The sequence below is a fragment of the Thermobia domestica genome, chromosome 17 (genome assembly GCF_964235325.1).
Source record: "Thermobia domestica chromosome 17, izTheDome1.hap1.1, whole genome shotgun sequence".
Taxonomy (NCBI): domain Eukaryota; kingdom Metazoa; phylum Arthropoda; class Insecta; order Zygentoma; family Lepismatidae; genus Thermobia; species Thermobia domestica.
Window position 1 is genome coordinate 170,089,444 of NC_137470.1, and position 18,093 is coordinate 170,107,536.

Below are 18,093 nucleotides of genomic sequence, written 5' to 3' on the forward strand. Positions count from 1 at the left end.
TACAGGACCCACTTCTCACCACATGTGAACACCCTGTCCAAAAATGGCTCCGTCAGACAAGACAGCAAAGAAACAAAGGTGTCTGTACGCATTGCCTTCTGCTGGAGTCAAATCATGTGGGATCCATCGATCCAACTTTTAGTGCTTCCCAAGTTGATGGAGGTACTGCCGAATGGTTTCTCCACTCACACTACATTGTAGCCCCAGTTGTTCACATGTCTGGCTACTATTCGCCTCAATTGCTGCCTGAATATCTTCATTTTGTACATGTGTTGGTCTTTTGGCACGTGGTGCGTCTTCGAGTGTTTTGTCACAGTCTTTAAACTTGTTAAACCACCGCTGCACTGTCCGCGTAGTCACGACACCCTCACCAAAGGCCTGGCATATCTTCCGCCCCGCTGCAGCGGCGTTTAACCCCAGTTGCACTCGTACAGCATACACGCTCTTATGACGCTCTGTGGTGGTCCCATGTTCACTCTGTCCTTGCCCAAGTTCACGGTGTAACAGAATTGTTACAACCAGGTAGTATGTTGAATATACGGACACCAACAACTGTCCTTCGCTTTGTCTCCATTCGTATTCGTGTGAGGGACAATTGAACACATACCTCCACAAAAAGAGACAGAACTTTCTTGGTTACCTTTATGCTTCATCAGGTTTCATCTCACTATCCTTCTACTGAATCCGGAAATTATAGATCACTCTTAATACTGAATTCCATAGTTTGAAAGTCTACCGTAGGTTCACAACTATGAAACGCAATGGACTTTTTTTCATTATTTTTTTCTTTTAGTTTTGTTTTCATTATTTATTTATTTATTTAATTTATTTATTGTATTTTGTTTCTAATGTACCATTATCTATGATATTTCGTGTTAAATATTGTTACCGATAAAAAGCTGTTCCTTATACGAAAATGAAGACTGAAGTACTGATTTTCTAAAACAACTTGCTTCATATTTGCTGGGAAATTACTACTACGTTAGAAGTTACTCGCGTAATACTAAAGTAAAAATTTTACCAATGTAAGTTTACATATCTCAAATGTCAAGAAAGAGAAAGTAACGAACGATGTATAGTAACAGCTCACGAACAATTGCATGTGTACCCTAAATTCAATGCAATGTTACTCCGGTGATTACAATAACAAACTCAAAGAAATGTATAATAATAATAATAATAATAATAATAATAATAATAATAATAATAATAATAATAATAATAATAATAATAATAATAATAATAATAATAATAAAAAGAAATATTTTTTATCGATGTGAAGAGTGCCTCGAATTTGCACGTGACATAAAATAAACTGTAGCTTTAAAATTATACCTACATATGTTTTATTTATTACAATTCAATTTGTTCCTTTCTTTACTTCCAAGTAAGGATACTGTTTTACATTTTAAAGAAAACTTATTACAGCATGGAAGGTAATTTTATAATGATGCGACGATCATATATTCGTGTTTCAAACTTACTTCTGTTCGCATTCTTTCTCAGCCATATTAGAAGGACAAGTAACATGGATAAATCCATAATTCAAACTTCATCTTTTGCGAAACATACTTTACTAGGGATGCGCACGAGACGAGTCGAGACAGGATTTTCCTGACAAAATTCGAGTCGAGACACGGCTCTTCCAATGGAAAAATATATATTTTTCGAGTCAAGGCATCACTTTTACAGCACATTTTCGAGTCGAGACAGCCACAAATCTTGTCTCGTGCGCATCCCTACGGCATTTCATCTGTAAGTCACGCTTCATACACTACATCAATCAAGGATGTTATAAAATATAGGATCTGCCCATACGTATCTTCAACATATGAACTCAATGAAGCCAAAAAAAAAAAAAGCATCGTCTGAGCCGGCACGTCTGATTGGCTACTCTCGTTTCCGCCATGATTGTTGGCTCGAAACATTGCAATGTTAGTGGCGCGGAGTGGGCAGAGTAGGTGTGGCGAAGCTGTGACGTATGGCTTCACGATTTTGTTGTATGGGCAGATCTTCTATTTTATATCATCCTTGACATCAATGCTATCGCTCCGTATGAGTAGTTATAGCATCTAACATTATTCTAAAAATTATACAATTAAATAAGTTTTTTTTCCACACACACACACACACACAAATAGCCATGTGATCAAATAACGTTAACTACCATGTGTTATTTAGTTGTAAAATGTACCCAATACATTAACAGTGCAATCCACTAGCGCAGAAAGAAATTCAAGTACTCGCTCATGAAGGGGTTATTCCATACAAGACTTCGCAGAATCTGCGAAGCGTAAAGCAACGTAAAATATGCTAAGACAAATTGTAACAGCTATGCTTAACAATGCAAACTGAAACGCAAATTTTGCCATATGCTCCGTAGACTAATAGATTGAGACTTCCAGCGAAAATTGAATTCAAGATCGGGTGAATTACAACCACAAGTGGATTTCCCATTATTTACCATGACCATTGCGATTATAGTTTCATTAAAGTATCTTTTTTTTTTTTTTTTTTTTCGAAAACAGTAGGCGTACTTTTTGGTGACTATCGCCTCTTTCATATCAAATCTTTACAACGACCATCGACACATTACGAAGAAAAATATGATGACCTTTATAACAGTGCGATCAAGGACTGTACAAACCTACCATTATGAAAATGAAATCTTTAGTTTTACGTCCCACGGTTATGCCGGTTAGGCTAAAGGAGACGGTGATAATGAGAAATGAGTGAAATGGTGGAATGAAGAAAGTGGGAGGAAACGGGAGAACCCCGAGAAAACCCACGAGCACGGTGTTTGTCCACTACAAAGTCCACACGGCGCGAGCTGGGATCGAACCAGGGACCCCAAACACCGGAGGTGAACGCTCTACCACTGAGCCACCGCGCCCCCAAACCTACCATTATGATCTGAAGCATTATTCGAATGCTCGACTCAAAATTATGAGATAAGTAAATGAGCAACTACACCAGTCAAACGTTCAGTAAAAATCTCAATTTTAATTTATAAACCCCTGCAAAATTGGATAACCATTTCCATAGTTTCTTCTGAATATGCCTTCGAAGTGCATAGAATGAGCGACGTTTTTGTTAAGTACATCTGTGGAAAGTGTCCATACGTATTCAGAAATATTTAAGAGGTTCCGATTCTATAGCAGATTGTAAACCACCAATCTGAAGGAAGTAACAAAATGAAGACATTTCGTAAAGTAAATTTTCGCAATTCTTCGAACTTTATATTTAATTCTTAACTCATCTACTGCCTTCAGAAACGAAAAAGAACTCAAAGAGTGATTGGTACAAGCTACAATAATCAACACTAATAAAGTAAGCATGCAATTTATTATTATTATTATTATTATTATTATTATTATTATTATTATTATTATTATTATTATTATTATTATTATTACAGTTTGCATTATTTGAATTCTCGCCAATTGTCGTCTTGGAAATATGCATTTCTTTCTCGAAACGGATGTTTCAATTATTATTTTAGATTCATACTAGCCTTTGGCTAGCTGTGGGCTCCGCCCCCAGTCACCCCGCATTTGCTCGGCCTACGGCCTCGCATGTCTTATGTATTAGGCTAGCCTTTGCATTAACAGCGAATTTCATACATTTGCCCTTAATATTTCCTGAATTTGCCCAGCTGGGGGCTTCGCCCCTACACCTCCGCCTTTGCTTGGCTTATGACTTCGCACCTTTTAAATCCACAATTCTACCGAATTTCAAGTTTATTTTCGTATTTCGACCATCTAAAAGATAAGATTTTCTATCCCAAGAAAACACCTATTTAAATAAGACGGGAATTTCTTCGTCCGCCTTAAGACTCTTTCAAAATTAAAAATATTCACTTTTGTCAATTTTCCTGTAGTTTACTCCCAGAAGGCTACAATCATGTGAAATTTCATTATTCTAATCCTGCCGGAAGTGCCTAAACATTTTTGGGTGTAGAACACGTCCCATATAAATAACATGGGGAAGATTTTTCAGTTCCCCATAAAACCACTCTAAATTTGGAAATTTTTATCTTTACTGATTTACTTAGATAATGCTAACGAAAACTTAAGCATACCGAATTTCATGTTTGTATTCAAATTCGAAGTACCTAAAATATGAAATTATAGGTAAAAAAAAAAAAAAAACATTTAAATAACATGGGGAAATTCTTCATCCCTCCTTTAAATTCTCTAAAAATTAAAAATTGGCATTTTTCTTGTCTGTTAGTCTCGGAAAGCTACAATCATGCCAAATTTCAACTTCCCACGTCAACCCGAAGTACCCCTTTAATTTATGACAGTTCATGTAGTTTTATATATAGTTAAGACTTACTGTTGTAGTATAATGTTATATCGCCCAATCCTCGATGTGCCATATACCTAAGGAGGCTAAAAGTTATATTGATAAAAAATTATTCAACGTATAAGCATCCGCCCATGAAATCAAACTTGCTGTCACATGCACTAAATTTTTTGTCAATGTCATAAAAATATTATTTCGATATTAGTTTTATGAGCACATATTAAAAATTTCCAACGGATGCTTGAGTCGAGGAGCCAAGGCCATACCCATGTAGTCGGCACCTATGGCGTAAGGAATTACTGATGTTCAATATTACAGGGTAAGATTCAGAAGGAATGAGCCTCACTTTATACTGACGCGTGCGCACCCTGCAGCGCGCTCCGCTTCAAGCGACGGTGGTGGTGGGTATGGGCTTCAGAGCGGAACACGGGTTAGTTGGCTGCCAGCGTTGCCAACATGTACAATAATTATCGAATCATACAATAATTTTGACACTTGTACGATGAACGATAGCTGCTGTACGATGACAGGAAAGTGTATGATAATTTAACAACAATTGGTAAGAAGAAAAGATAATCCTGGAGATATTTGAAATTCGAAAGAAATTTCATTCATGCGTGAAAAAGAATATGAATTTTATAACATATGTGACAGGATTACTCGAAACATTGCAAGAGCGACCAAAGTCTCGAGAAGGCAAATAATGTTGGAAAATTAATGTAATTATTTTTTATTACACTGTTAGCAACATTTGATATTTATCGTAGTTTAAAATCATAAAACAGAATAACTCGTTTACTCATGTTTATTATTACTAGGTAATTGGTTAATCAGATAACTGCAATTTCGAACACCGATACTGTACGAGATAAAACATACTGTAAAATTCATCCACACTAGTACTAGTATATGTACTGCAGACACGTGATCTCACCTGTAATCAAACCGGGAACTACGATCATGTACACAGTAAACCGACAGAATGGGTAATTACTAGCTACTTAATATAGATAAAGTTCCACAAGTAAATATATGAAATGTTGAAGAACACACACACACACACACACACACACATATATATATATATATATATATATATATATATATATATATATATATATATTGATAGACTGGTAAAGAATTAATTCTCAATCTTATTTCCTATACAGATTGTTAAATAGTTTTAGCTGTAAACGTTCATGTTTATTATTATTATTATTATTAAAGCCTGATATTGAGACGGGAAACAAAAGATTCGATAATTTTACAACAAAAACGATAATTTTAAGTGCTACGTATGATAATATCTTCTGATCAGGTTGGCAACGCTGGTTGGATCCCAGCTTTCGGAGTGGTAGCATCGGTCTTAACAGTAGACCCTATACGGTGGTGCGTGACACGGCGATATGGCAAGTCCGTTAGAGCAACGCTACGCGATCAAAGTTTGCTTCCGGTTGGGCAAGTCTCCTTCCGAAAGGTTCACCATGCTTCAACAGGCGTTTGGGACTGAGTGTCTTATTCTCAAGTCAAAAAGTGGCACAAGGATTTTCGTGAGGGCCGAGAAGAGGTGACTAACGAACCCGGTCTGGACGCCCGTCGTCGGCCCGTACTAACGTGAATGTGCAGCGAGTACATGAGTTTTTGAACACGGATCGGCGTTTGAATCTCTACCAAGTAGCAGAAGCCCTGAACTTATAGGAGATAACGGTGCAACGCATTGTTACCGAGGACTTGCACATGCGGAAAGTCTGTGCGAAACTTGTGCCGAGAATTTTGACTGAAGAACAGAAACGGAACAGAATGCTCAGATGCAAAGAACTGCTGTAATTGTGCGAAGGCTATCCTGCATTTCTCGAAAAAAAAAAAAAAAGTGATAACTTGCGATGAAACTTGGACCTTTCAGTACGATCCAGAAACAAAACGACAAAGCGCTGAGTGGCACACCTCAAACTTACCCCGTCCCAAGAAAGCGCGGATGAGCAAATCAAAGACGAAGACCATATTCATCGCCTTTTTCGGAGTGACGGGGATCGTCCACTACGAGTTTGTCCCGCCCGGACAGACCGTTAACGGTACTTACTAACAGGAAGTCCTGAAAAGGCTGAAAAGAAGCTTCGCGCGCAAGCGCAGGGACATCACGGACAGCTGGAAACTTCACTATGATAACGCCCCCAGTCACACCGCCTTCATCGTCACAGACTAACTGGTCCGAGTCAACGTTTCTGTGGTACCCCAGCCTCCCTCCAGTCCGGACTTGTCACCTCCTGACTTCTTGTTTCCGCGCTTAAAATCAGCGCTGAAAGGAAAACGTTTCGACTCCATCGAGGACATCAAAACAAATGTCAAGGCAGCCCTTGCAGCCATACCGGGACAGGCCTTCGCGGAAAGTTTTTGAGTCATGGAAAAGCCGCCTACAGAAGTGCATTGCTGCAGGAGATGCCTATTTTGAAGACTATTAGTCAGTTGTACCAATCAGCTCAATAAATCTGTCTTTTTTGAACGAAGCCTCATTACTTTTGAATCCTACCTTGTACATTTCTCTTTAGTTTTGAAAAAATAACACCACTAATATGCTTTTAAATGAAATGAAGTTTAAAGTCCCAAGTTTATGCACCAAGTTTAAGGAAGACAGTGATGAGAAATTACTAAAATGGTGGAATAAAGAAAGTTGGAGAAAATTAAAAAACCCTGAGAAAACCCACGCACACGGTTTTTATTCACCAAAATAGTTCATATGGCGCAATATGATACCTGTGTCTCTTGAAAAAGAGACATATCTACAGAAAACTTGAACCAACTAACTCAGAAAACGACAGACTGTAGCTATATGCTACAGGGGCAGATTAACTCTCACGGATTGCATTAACTACTGGGAACACATTCACTCCAGCGGCATTTTTACTGAAGCCAAGAAATTCAAGTAAATGATGTAATGATTTTTCCTTTTTTTTTACATTCTATAAAAAAATATGTAGTACCGGTACTTGTGCAATACTCTTGCGCAAGAGTCTTGGTCTTGGTCTTGCAGGTATGGTCTTGGTCTTGCACCCCTTGGTCTTGGTCTTGCAACGGAATTCCTAGTCTTGGTCTTGCATGCAAGACTCTTGCAAAAACTGCAAGACAAAGACTCTTGCGCTCATCACTAGTCTGAAAGAACATCCCAGATGTCAATGTCAAGAGTTAGGCACGCCTGAACATCACATTTTATGGCGTCCCCTATTAGAGGACCGACTACGGGAAAGAGGTTATCAGAATGAAAGAAATGAGAGAAATTCTAGCCAAAGAATAGGACTATAAAATATTAAGTAGAATAACAAAGGAATATTCAGAGTTAAGAAAACAGTTATATATTAGGCAACAAGAATGAGAGAGAAGACTTATTGGAAAATTGTTAAAGGAACTAATGATACGTACATTTAAAAAGAACGAATGTGTGTGCGCGAATATGAATCTTCCAGGACCGGAAGTTTTCTCCAGGAACACAGGATTTCCGCGTGTTCCGGAAGAACGAAAGTGTGAATGGGTGAGCTCGATGCATCTCCGGCATCCAATCGGATAGGAACACCGGATGTATCGGGCGGGAGTGACTGTGATTTGGTGCAGGAAATCGTGTAAACTTTAACACATATTAGCATACCAAGATCCCATGGAATAAACGCAAAACGACATAAACAAGGAACTCGGAAAATGATGACATGGTGGCCACTTTGCGACTTGGTTGCGTATGTGCTACCACCGGTTCCAGCGCATACGGCTGTAGGATAACTGACCAGGGCCCGCACTAAGTGCTCCGAGTGGCTCCTGGACTTCAAGCAGCTGCATTGAAGAGTATATAAGCATAACATCAACCAAGGAACATTAAGTATTTGCTTTCAGCATGGGATCAATAAGGAACATTAAAGTTTACAGGACTAGTAAAACAGTGAAATGTGCAACAGTGTAGTGTGATGAGTGTAGTGTTTTTCGTATTAGGTGCTAGAATGTGTATCCACAAACAGGAGTGTGAAAGCGCTTATGTTAAGTGTCAGTGTCGTTAAAGTGTTTAGTGGTGTTTAAGTAAGCATGTAGAGGCATAGTGCTTGATTAGGAGAATGTGGTAAATTCTGAGTGAGAACCAAAGCAACAAACAGGTGAAAAGTCATGTCATACCAAGGATGTTATAAAATAGAGGTTCTGTCCATAGAACAAAATCGTGAAGCCATACGTCACAGTTTCGCCACGCCTACTCTGCCCGCTCCGCGCCACTAAGATCGCAATCTTTCGAGCCAACAATCATGGCGGAAACGAGAGAACTGTCCCAATCTGACGTGCCGGTTCAGACGATGCTCGATTGTTTCCTGGCTTCACTGAGTTCATAGGATGAAGATACGTATGGGCAGATCCTCTATTTTGCAACATCCTAGTGTCATACAGGTGAAGGGAACCTGAATGTAGAGATGATGATAAAATGAAACATGGAAGGATAAGTATGACACAAAACCAAAGAAAGATGGAAACAATGGAAGACGAGTAAAGCCTAACTTGGGTCGAGAAAATAAAATAGAATAGGTGTGGTTAGTTAGCTTTAGAATACAACGGTAGTGAAGGTAGGTGAGTTACAAGTATATAGCTAGTATTTGTTGATTTTCTGTTTTTCATTTTTATTACTTTTTATTTCTTTTCAATTTTGTATTTGTGCTGTGGTTGTGGTAAATTCGTGGTAAATTTCTACTTGTGTGTGGCAGGGGCGGATCCAGGGGGGGGGGGAGCGATCGCCCCGATCGCCCCCCTAGAAGAGGAAACTTTTTATTTTATATATATAAATAAAACCCATCTCAAAGTTTGGAGCCCTTAAAAGTAGCAGTATGACAACCCACCGCCCCCCCAGAAGTCGGTCCTGGATCCGCCCCTGGTGTGTGGTGCCTTAAACCCCCTCCCTCGTTCTTGTCCTTCAAACAAAAATGAATGAATGATGAAATAAATGAAGCAAAAGAAGATTTCAATGATGAAAGCCCTGTTTCGGTTAAAATTTTAGGTGCCGAAATTGAAAGGTCGCGATCTGAGCAATCAAAAATGTCTCACTGTACCACTGCTTCCCCTATCTCAAGTGAAACAATAAGCTCCCATATATTTACGACGGAACCAAAAACTGAAATGTTTAAATATTTTGAAATATAATTTAATGGAATTACCTTGGTAACTAAAACAAAATTAGGATTGATTTTATTCCCCCCTCCCCCCTAAAAACTTACCATATGTGTTAGATCTCTTGCAATAACTTCTATTCCGCCTTCAAGATAATATAATGCATCATCATCTCTCCGTTTGCGACGGGTTGATGTGCCTCGTCTGAGCCTGGAACATTGTTCCCTTGAGTATTGATCACAAGCTGGAAATAATAAAAGTTGAATTATTTTTGTTAATAATTAAAAGTATTCCTTCCAAGTAGGCAATATTCAAGACATCAAAAAACATACTCTATCGACGTCGACGAATTATGACTTTTCAATTTGAGTTGTCGGACTGCCGCTAAGTTTCATTTTGTTTATTTTTGTTGCCGTCGTTGTTTTACATTTTGCTATTATTGTTGTTACCTTAATTCAAATATCTTTTAGTGTTCTTTCAGTGCTTCTTTTGTCGCTGATTTGCCATGGTTTCTAAGTTTGGCAACGTTATTGGTACATTTCAGTTGTCTCCCATTTGGAGAAGTAGCTCCAAGAATCGTGCGTGCCGAATTCTTGCAATGCATCACATGTGAGGCAAAGCAGTTGTATGAATGCTGTACAGCCAAAGGTTAATAAGTCCTCGAGGTGAGTATAGAAGGTGAAAAATCTCATGTTACACTCGAAATAACAGTTTTTTGTAGTATTGAATATCTATAAGCGGTAGGTAGGCACTATGGGTATAGATTATCCATGTCCAAAATTATTGTCGCATGCCTATAAATATGTTGTTGTAGGAATATAATTTGATAACGAATTCGCCCGGTATTTCTTATAATGTTAGTATGTGTATAATCGGCAAATACAGGTATGTGGCAAATTTCATGTCGAAAGAGCAGTAAATAGGAACAATAAAACAAAAATAAAACTTTCTTGTCCATTTAGAAACATTTTGTTTTACTCATTCTAATTTTCGTATTTGTAATTATTTTCCTATGAAATTTACCACAATATACATTTCCCAATTATACACAGTATCAGTATTAAAAGTACCCTGCAAAATCTTTATCAAATTATATTCTTACAAGAAGACACTTATAGATATGCGACAATCATTTTGAACATGGGTGTACATGAAAGCAAGTGACTCATGTCGCACTTGCATAAATCCATGATGCTCACTCGATCAAGTCTGTTTTTAGAGCAAATTAATTGGTAATTAATATATATTACACTAGACAATGAATGTCTTTTGCACTCCATTGTGGGTGTGGGGGTGGCATACGCCGCTAGTACGCATTGTATTATAAGTGTATTATTACAATGCACACGATTAATATGAGTGTGTTAACTTGTCAAGTCTCTTCTCGTGAATCCAATTGCGAAAAAGCAGTTCCCAGAGGATGGCATGAAGAGAAAAAAATGATCATGTGATTCGAAAAGTGCTTTCAATTGGAGAGGAAAGGGTGCATAGCAATAGCTAACACGAAGTGATATAGTTCAACCAATTAAGAATAAAATAATTGAAGCTTTATCTTGTACTGTTCTAATGGCACAAGAATATTGTAAGGTTGCACGTATTTTCACACCATGTTAGATGCAACCATGTGTTTCAACACCACGTGCTAGAAATAAACACTCCAAAGATGACATCGTCCACCATCGGCAACAATCGGAAAATGACAGATCAACGAAGTTAGCCGATATTTTAGGATAAAAGAAGAGAGCACACCACAGAAGACTTCAATTTCGCCCGGTTGATCAAACCACCAACTACCTAAGACGCCTGGTCGTTGAGAGATACTCTCCTTATACACATTAAAACACTCGGCCATTGAGCTCCTTTCTACCTCTTTAAGAGGTAGATCCATCGGAGCCTGAAGATGTTCCTAAGCCATGCAATTGTCACATGTACTTCGGAGAAACTGTATGTCCCTGTAGAAAATTGGAAATAATGTGCTGTGACTTTTGTAAATGTAAAAGTACAATTTTGGACCAATGCAGCAACCCTTATAAGTGATTTTCTTAGTCTTTATCTCGACTTTGAAAGATTTGCAATATGACACTTATTAATTTAACGTGGGTTCCTGTTACCACGTCATGGCGCGTCCTCAGGCTGCGGATCGAGGAAAAGGCCTCTAGATATAGAGGTTAGCTGCGAATATATTGAATAAGCAGTCGCGGACAGACAACTAGGAGTGGTCCTCCAGCTTGGGGGTCTGGGTAAGGCTAACAACCTCATCCTGTAAAAAAGCATTTGTTCAGAAATATTCACAAAAGCCTCGGACAAGGACTGATAACTTGGCACGGCCTCAGCAAAAGAATATGGACATGAGATTTCGAACATGGAATATTAGAAGTCTTTATAGGGCAGGCGCGTTACAATCCGAAACTAGTGAGTTAGAGAAATACAGTATGGACGTAGTAGGAGTTCAGGAAGTTAGGTGGGAAGGAAATGGATCTGTGAATTCTGGAAATTTTACGTTCTTTTACCGGGAAGGAAATAAAAATCATCAGTTAGGAACAGGGTTTTTCGTTCATAAACGAATATTACCAGCAATTAAACGGGTTGAATTTGTTACTGACAGACTTTCTTTTATTACTATTAAGGGACGGTGGTGCCACATTATTGTTTTAAATGTACATGCACTAACATAAGATAAGGATGACGATATAAAAGACAGTTTTTACGAAAAAAAAGGAACGGATATTTGACCAACTCCCGCGATACTATATGAAAATATTATTAGGGGATTTCAATGCGAAGGTAGGACGAGAGGATATTTTCAAACCGATTATAGGGAACAAAAGTCTGCATAAGGAAAGTAATGACAACGGTGTTACACTCGTGAACTTTGCAACACCCGAAAACCTAATCGTAAAGAGTACAAAATTCTCATATCGCGACGTTCATAAATACACTTGGAAATCACCAGACGGAAAAACACAATCAAATTGATCACGTTTTAGTAGATAGAAGGAGGCAATCTAGCATAATTGATGTCCGGTCGTTTAGAGAGGCTGATTGTGACACTGATCACTACCTGGTAGCAGCGATAATAAGAGAAGTTATCGTTGAATAAAGGTAATATACATTGTCCGAAAACGGAGAGATTCAATTTAAAGAAATTAGAAGAGAGCCAGGTAAGAGAAGAATACCAGATTGAAGTTTCGAATAGATTCTCGGCTTTAGAAGATTCGGAGTGCAGTAGTATTGAGGATACTTAGATTGAAATTAGAGATAACATTAAAATTTTCAGAAAAGAAAAATTGGGACACGCGGAAATACGTAGGAACAAACCATGGTTCGACCAGGAATGCATAAAACTAGCACAGAAGAGAAAACAGGCAAAATTACGCTGGTTCCAAAATCCGAATGAAATAACTACACAATTTCGCAGATATCAGGCGGGAAACTTCCAAAACTTTTAGAACAAAGAAACGCTATTTTCTGAAAGCTAAAATTAAGGAACTTGAAGATAATAGTAAAAATAAAAACATCCGGGACATGTATTAGGGAATCAGCGAATTTAAGAAAGGTTATCAACCTCGTGCTTATATATTAAAGAAATCTGACGGAACAGTTCTCACTGATACGGATAGCATCTTAAATAGATGGAAAGATTTCTTTGACGATTTGCTTAACACGCAACCAAAAACTAGTGTGAGTGGAGAAAAGGAGATACACACCGCAGAACCGTATATTCCAAAAACCCAACCGAATAGAAGTAGAAACCGCTATAAAGAAATTAAAGAAACACAAATCTCCGGGTATAGATGAAATTCCGGCTGAGTTAATTTTAGCTGGAGGCGAAAAATTGTGGAACAAGATACACAAACTCATTCTCCTTATCTGGAACAAGGAAGAATTGCCACAAGAGTGGAAAGAATAAATCATTGTTCCAATTCGCAAGAAAGGCGACAAAACTAACTGTAATAATTATCGAGGCATTTCTTTTCTGTCAACATCCTATAAAATTCTTTCAAATATTCTATTAGCAAGAATGACCCCATACGCAGATGAAATTATTGGAGATTATCAGTGCGGATTTAGACGAAATCGATCAACTATCGACCAAATATTTACCATTCGTCAAATACTCGAAAAGAAAAAAGTGGGAATACAATACCCCGGTACATCAATTATTTATCGATTTTAGAAAGGCGTACGACTCGGTTAGGAGAGAAACATTATACAATGTTCTTACAGAGCTTGGAATACTGAGAAAGCTAATTAGATTAATTAAGATATGTTTAAATGAATCCCAAAGTAAAGTCCGGGTAGGAAAATTTTTGTCGACGAGATTTCACGTCGAAAATGGCCTGAAACAAGGAGATGCGTTGTCGCCATTATTATTTAACTTCGTTCTGGAATGCGCTATAAGAAAAATCAAAGATAGCAACCAGGGCCTACAGTTGAACGGTATTCACCAGGTTATGGCATATGCTGATGATTTAAATTTAATAGGGGATGATAGGAGAACAATAGAAAGAAATGCAGAGATCTTATTAAACGCTTGCAGGGACATGGGTTTAGAAGTAAATGCAGAGAAAACTAAATACATAGAAGTGCGTCGGGACCGGAATACAGCAAATTATGGATGCGTTAAAATATTAAATAGTACTTTTGATAAAGTGGATAGTTTCAAATATCTATGATCAATATTAACAGAGGAAAATCATTCACGGAGAAATTACATGTCGATTAAAAGCAGGAAATTCGTGTTACTATTCGGCTCAAAATCTCTTGTTGTCGCGAATTCTGTCGAGGAATTTGAAGCTTAAAATATATAAAACGATAATCATGCCTGTTGTTCTGTATGTTGCGAAACATGGTCACTTAATCTGAGGGATGAACATAGACTGAAAGTATCTGAGAACAAGATACTGAGACGAATATTCGGACCCAAGAGAAACGGGAATGGGGAATGGTGGAAACTTCATAACGAGGAACTACATAATTTGTATGGTTTACCCAACATTATTAGGGTCGTCAAGTCTAGGAGGCTTAGGTAGGCGGGTCATGTAGTTAGAATGGAAGAAAGTAGAAACTCTTTCAAAGTCATGACGAAGACCAATCGGAAAACGACCATTAGGAAGACCTAGGCGCAGATGGGAGGACAATATTAAGATGGATCTCGCAGAGATTGAAATACAAAGTATAAACTGGATGAAGTTAGCTAAGGTTAGAAGTCAGTGGAGAGCTTTTGTGAACGCGGCATTGAACCTCCGGGTTCCATAGGCCATAGAGTTAGTTAGTTAGTTAGTTAGTGAGTTATTAATGTATCTCTGTATTATCCACTATGACGTATTTGTTTAAAAGTACATAGTTCTTCTATTTCTAAAAAAAAAAAAAGTTTTCTGTACAACAAAATGTGGGCATTTCATTGTATCATTTTCTTGTAATAAGCTTGTAATTTTTCTTGGGCGATACTTGATTTTTATATGCATTAGCCTGCTATTCCGATAGAAGGGGATGAAAATATTTTTTGTGATATAGATAATGGAACGTTTTTGGTATCCATGATGACGACTTGTTGATTCTTCTGATAAAGACGTAAGTTATACTGTAAGTTTTTCCACGTTAAATATTTTAAATATTTGGAATAAACTACATATTGCGTGAAAAAGTAAATGAATTATTTGTTTTATTCATAGTGGTTCAATAACATTTTAAGGATCAGGGAGAAAATGTTGTTATATATATTAATGGTGCCGAAACGCCAGGAATTGTGATTTTGATTAGAAGTATAGTATAACGATTTCACCATTGAGCCCAACGTGAATTATACCATATTCCGAAGTGGGGCTAAAATAAATAGAAACATTAAGATGAGTGTTCCAGGAGATGAAGTTAATGAAGATAGGGAAACTGGGAGTAATACATCTGGAAATATAGTGGAACTTATAAAACAGCAATTCAACCAGTTCCATCAACAAATCGACAACGAATTGGATAATAAGTTCGATCAGCTTCAACAGCATAATAACAAATTGGATCGTGTTCAACATCAATTGGATAATAAGTTCGATCAGTTTCAACAGCGAAATAATAAGCTGGATCAGCTACAACAGCATTTGAACCATCAAATCAGCGCAAAATTCGAACAGAGTGACCGTAAGGTAGAACAGATATTGCGTAGATTCAATGAAATGCAAAATTCCATCGAAGTGGTAGAAACTATAGTTAATGATCATACTACCCAAATAAATTAACCTGAACCTTTCACAGACACAACAAAAAATGCAGATCCTGAGTTTGCATTAGTGAAATTTACTGAGTTTTCGCAAAACCATACTGCGGTATTGGTTGGATCAGATCATCCTAACTTCTATCTTTATTCTAATGTTTTTGATTGTCTTACTGATGCTGCCTGTAATGAAGATTCTGGTGAGTATCAATGTGCGAAAAATTATGGTCATCTTTTTTCAGTGAATGCTATTGGTTGCTTGTATTCCCAGTATGTTCAACATTATATTAATTCTGGAAATGAGGTAATGGTAATAGAACCGTTTGATGACATGTACACGACATTGATTCACGTAGCAGGAAGAAAGTTATTCCAGTATTCGTGAAATTCAGAAAGAGAACATGTGTTCCCAACAACGCCAGTGATTGATTTAGAGCTATTGAAATGTTCATTCAACGAAAGCATCAAATGATATTAGTGAACAATCCGATGGTGCTTGTATAGAACGTGAGCGTTGATTCCAATCATCTAAGTATGACATTGCAAAATTTTGAAAGTCCATCAATGGTGCAATACAGTACTATCCTGAACCAAACTAACCTAAATCGAAACCAAATTCGAAACATCCATGTGAGATTGAAGTGTGATCCCAATGTGAAAGGTGATGTTAAATTCATGTGTACCGGTAATGTAACTGAGCTTAATTACAGAGGAAACAAAAACCGTGGTAGGACAAATTACCGTGAATATTGTGGAAAGAATAGGTACAGATCTGTTAGAAGACACGATATATCGTCACCAGTGAAACGAGTGAGAACTGAACGTAATTCTACCGGTAAGATAACCGAACCTAACCTTCTTAATAAATGTAACAGTAATCATGTAACCGAACCTAATCTTGGTAGTAATAGTAATCATACACTTAAGAAACATGTACTCATTAGATTTGCATTCCCCTCGAACTGGACCTCGTAGAAATTCCATAGATGTCACAAATTCTCAAAATAGTAAGCAACGACTTGAAGAAGTAAATAACGCGCAAGACTGTATTCTGATTTATGACTTTCAATATAAATTAAATGAATTCGTTGGTCATGTAACTTAAGTTACGGCGTCCCAGAAAACCGTATTCAATTGATTTTTGCTCGTAATATTGATGACATTAAACTTTGGCAGGGGTGCCAACAAGGGGGGGGGCTATGACGCAAACTGCGTCATTGAAATATTGGGGGTAAAAATCTATATAAATATGTTTGAAAGAGTGTAAAAATTAATCGAAAGTTTTTTTTTTTCATGGAAGAACACCTACGGATAGGCAATTGAGGGGGGTGCGTCATGTTCATGAGGGGGGTGGGCACCACTGACTTTGGCGTCCTTCAAAGTATACTAGGAATCGATGGATGGAATTAGTTAAGGCTTTTGTTCCATCTGAGATTATAACGAGAGTTAATGTAAATGATTTATAACAGATGGCATTCAGTTTCAAAAGGGGAAAACTAAGAGTTTTGGAGATCTGTAACGCATTATGTTATATTTTAATTTATGATATTAAATCTTTAAATTTTTATTTAACATTTTTTTTTATTCATGTTAATGTATGTCCTGATTTTATGTTTTGTTTTCGATATTATCACTGTTTTCGTCTTCGTTTTGTATTTCTTTTGTATATATTTGTGTTATGATTGGTTCTTGTTTAGAACATTACATAGCGAATTCGCAGCAAATTTAGAGTTAAAAGAATCAAGGGTATAATGTTTTAGGGATCAAACCAAAGTATAACTGGAATAACTCAGATACATCATTATGATAAGAATGTATAAGAATATGTATAAGAATTATGATATGAAATATAATTTATATATACGAGGGGCGCCTGAAAATGTGAATAACTAATATGTAAAAGTTAACGGACCAGGATTATTTTTAACTGATAGCCAAATAAAAGAGAAGTCCGTATGTTCAAAGCGCCATTATACAACGATATGTTGTATCATTTCTTGTAATTTTAAGCTTGTAATTTGGGGCGATACTTGATTTTTTATATGCACTAGTCAGCTATTACAATAGAAGAAGACAAAATTATGATTTTTATTTTGAATTAATGTTTTCATATACTTTTTAATGTAAGTAATGGAATGTTTGATAACCATAACGACGGATTGCTCGTTGTCATAGTAATGAAGAAACAGAGGAGAGAGAGACTGTTCCTGTTGGCTATAATGTAAAAATGTAAGTTATACTGCTTTAACTTGTCCCACGTTAAAGATCTAAAAAATTGAATAAACGACATATTGTGCGATAGTGAGTTTTTTTTGGTTTATTCATATGACTCAATAATATTTTAAGGATCAGAAGTGATGTTATATCTGAATCCACCTTTTTAAAACTTTTATCTGAAAATACGTCCTTGCTCCATTTTTTTCAAATTACATTATAATTTAGAACTACGAGAT

At 37.1% G+C, this 18,093-nt stretch overlaps 1 protein-coding gene across 6 annotated transcripts in view; it reads right to left on the bottom strand.

Moving 5' to 3' along the window:
* LOC145674484 (serine protease persephone-like) overlaps positions 1 to 18,093 on the bottom strand; it is a 146,695-nt gene that overhangs the window by 96,669 nt on the left and 31,933 nt on the right. For all 6 annotated transcript variants that reach the window (XM_081744600.1, XM_081744602.1, XM_081744603.1 and 3 more), the window contains one exon: positions 9,540 to 9,676. In XM_081744600.1, the coding sequence (XP_081600726.1) occupies positions 9,540 to 9,676 (137 nt within the window). The remainder of the gene's footprint in view (positions 1 to 9,539; positions 9,677 to 18,093) is intronic.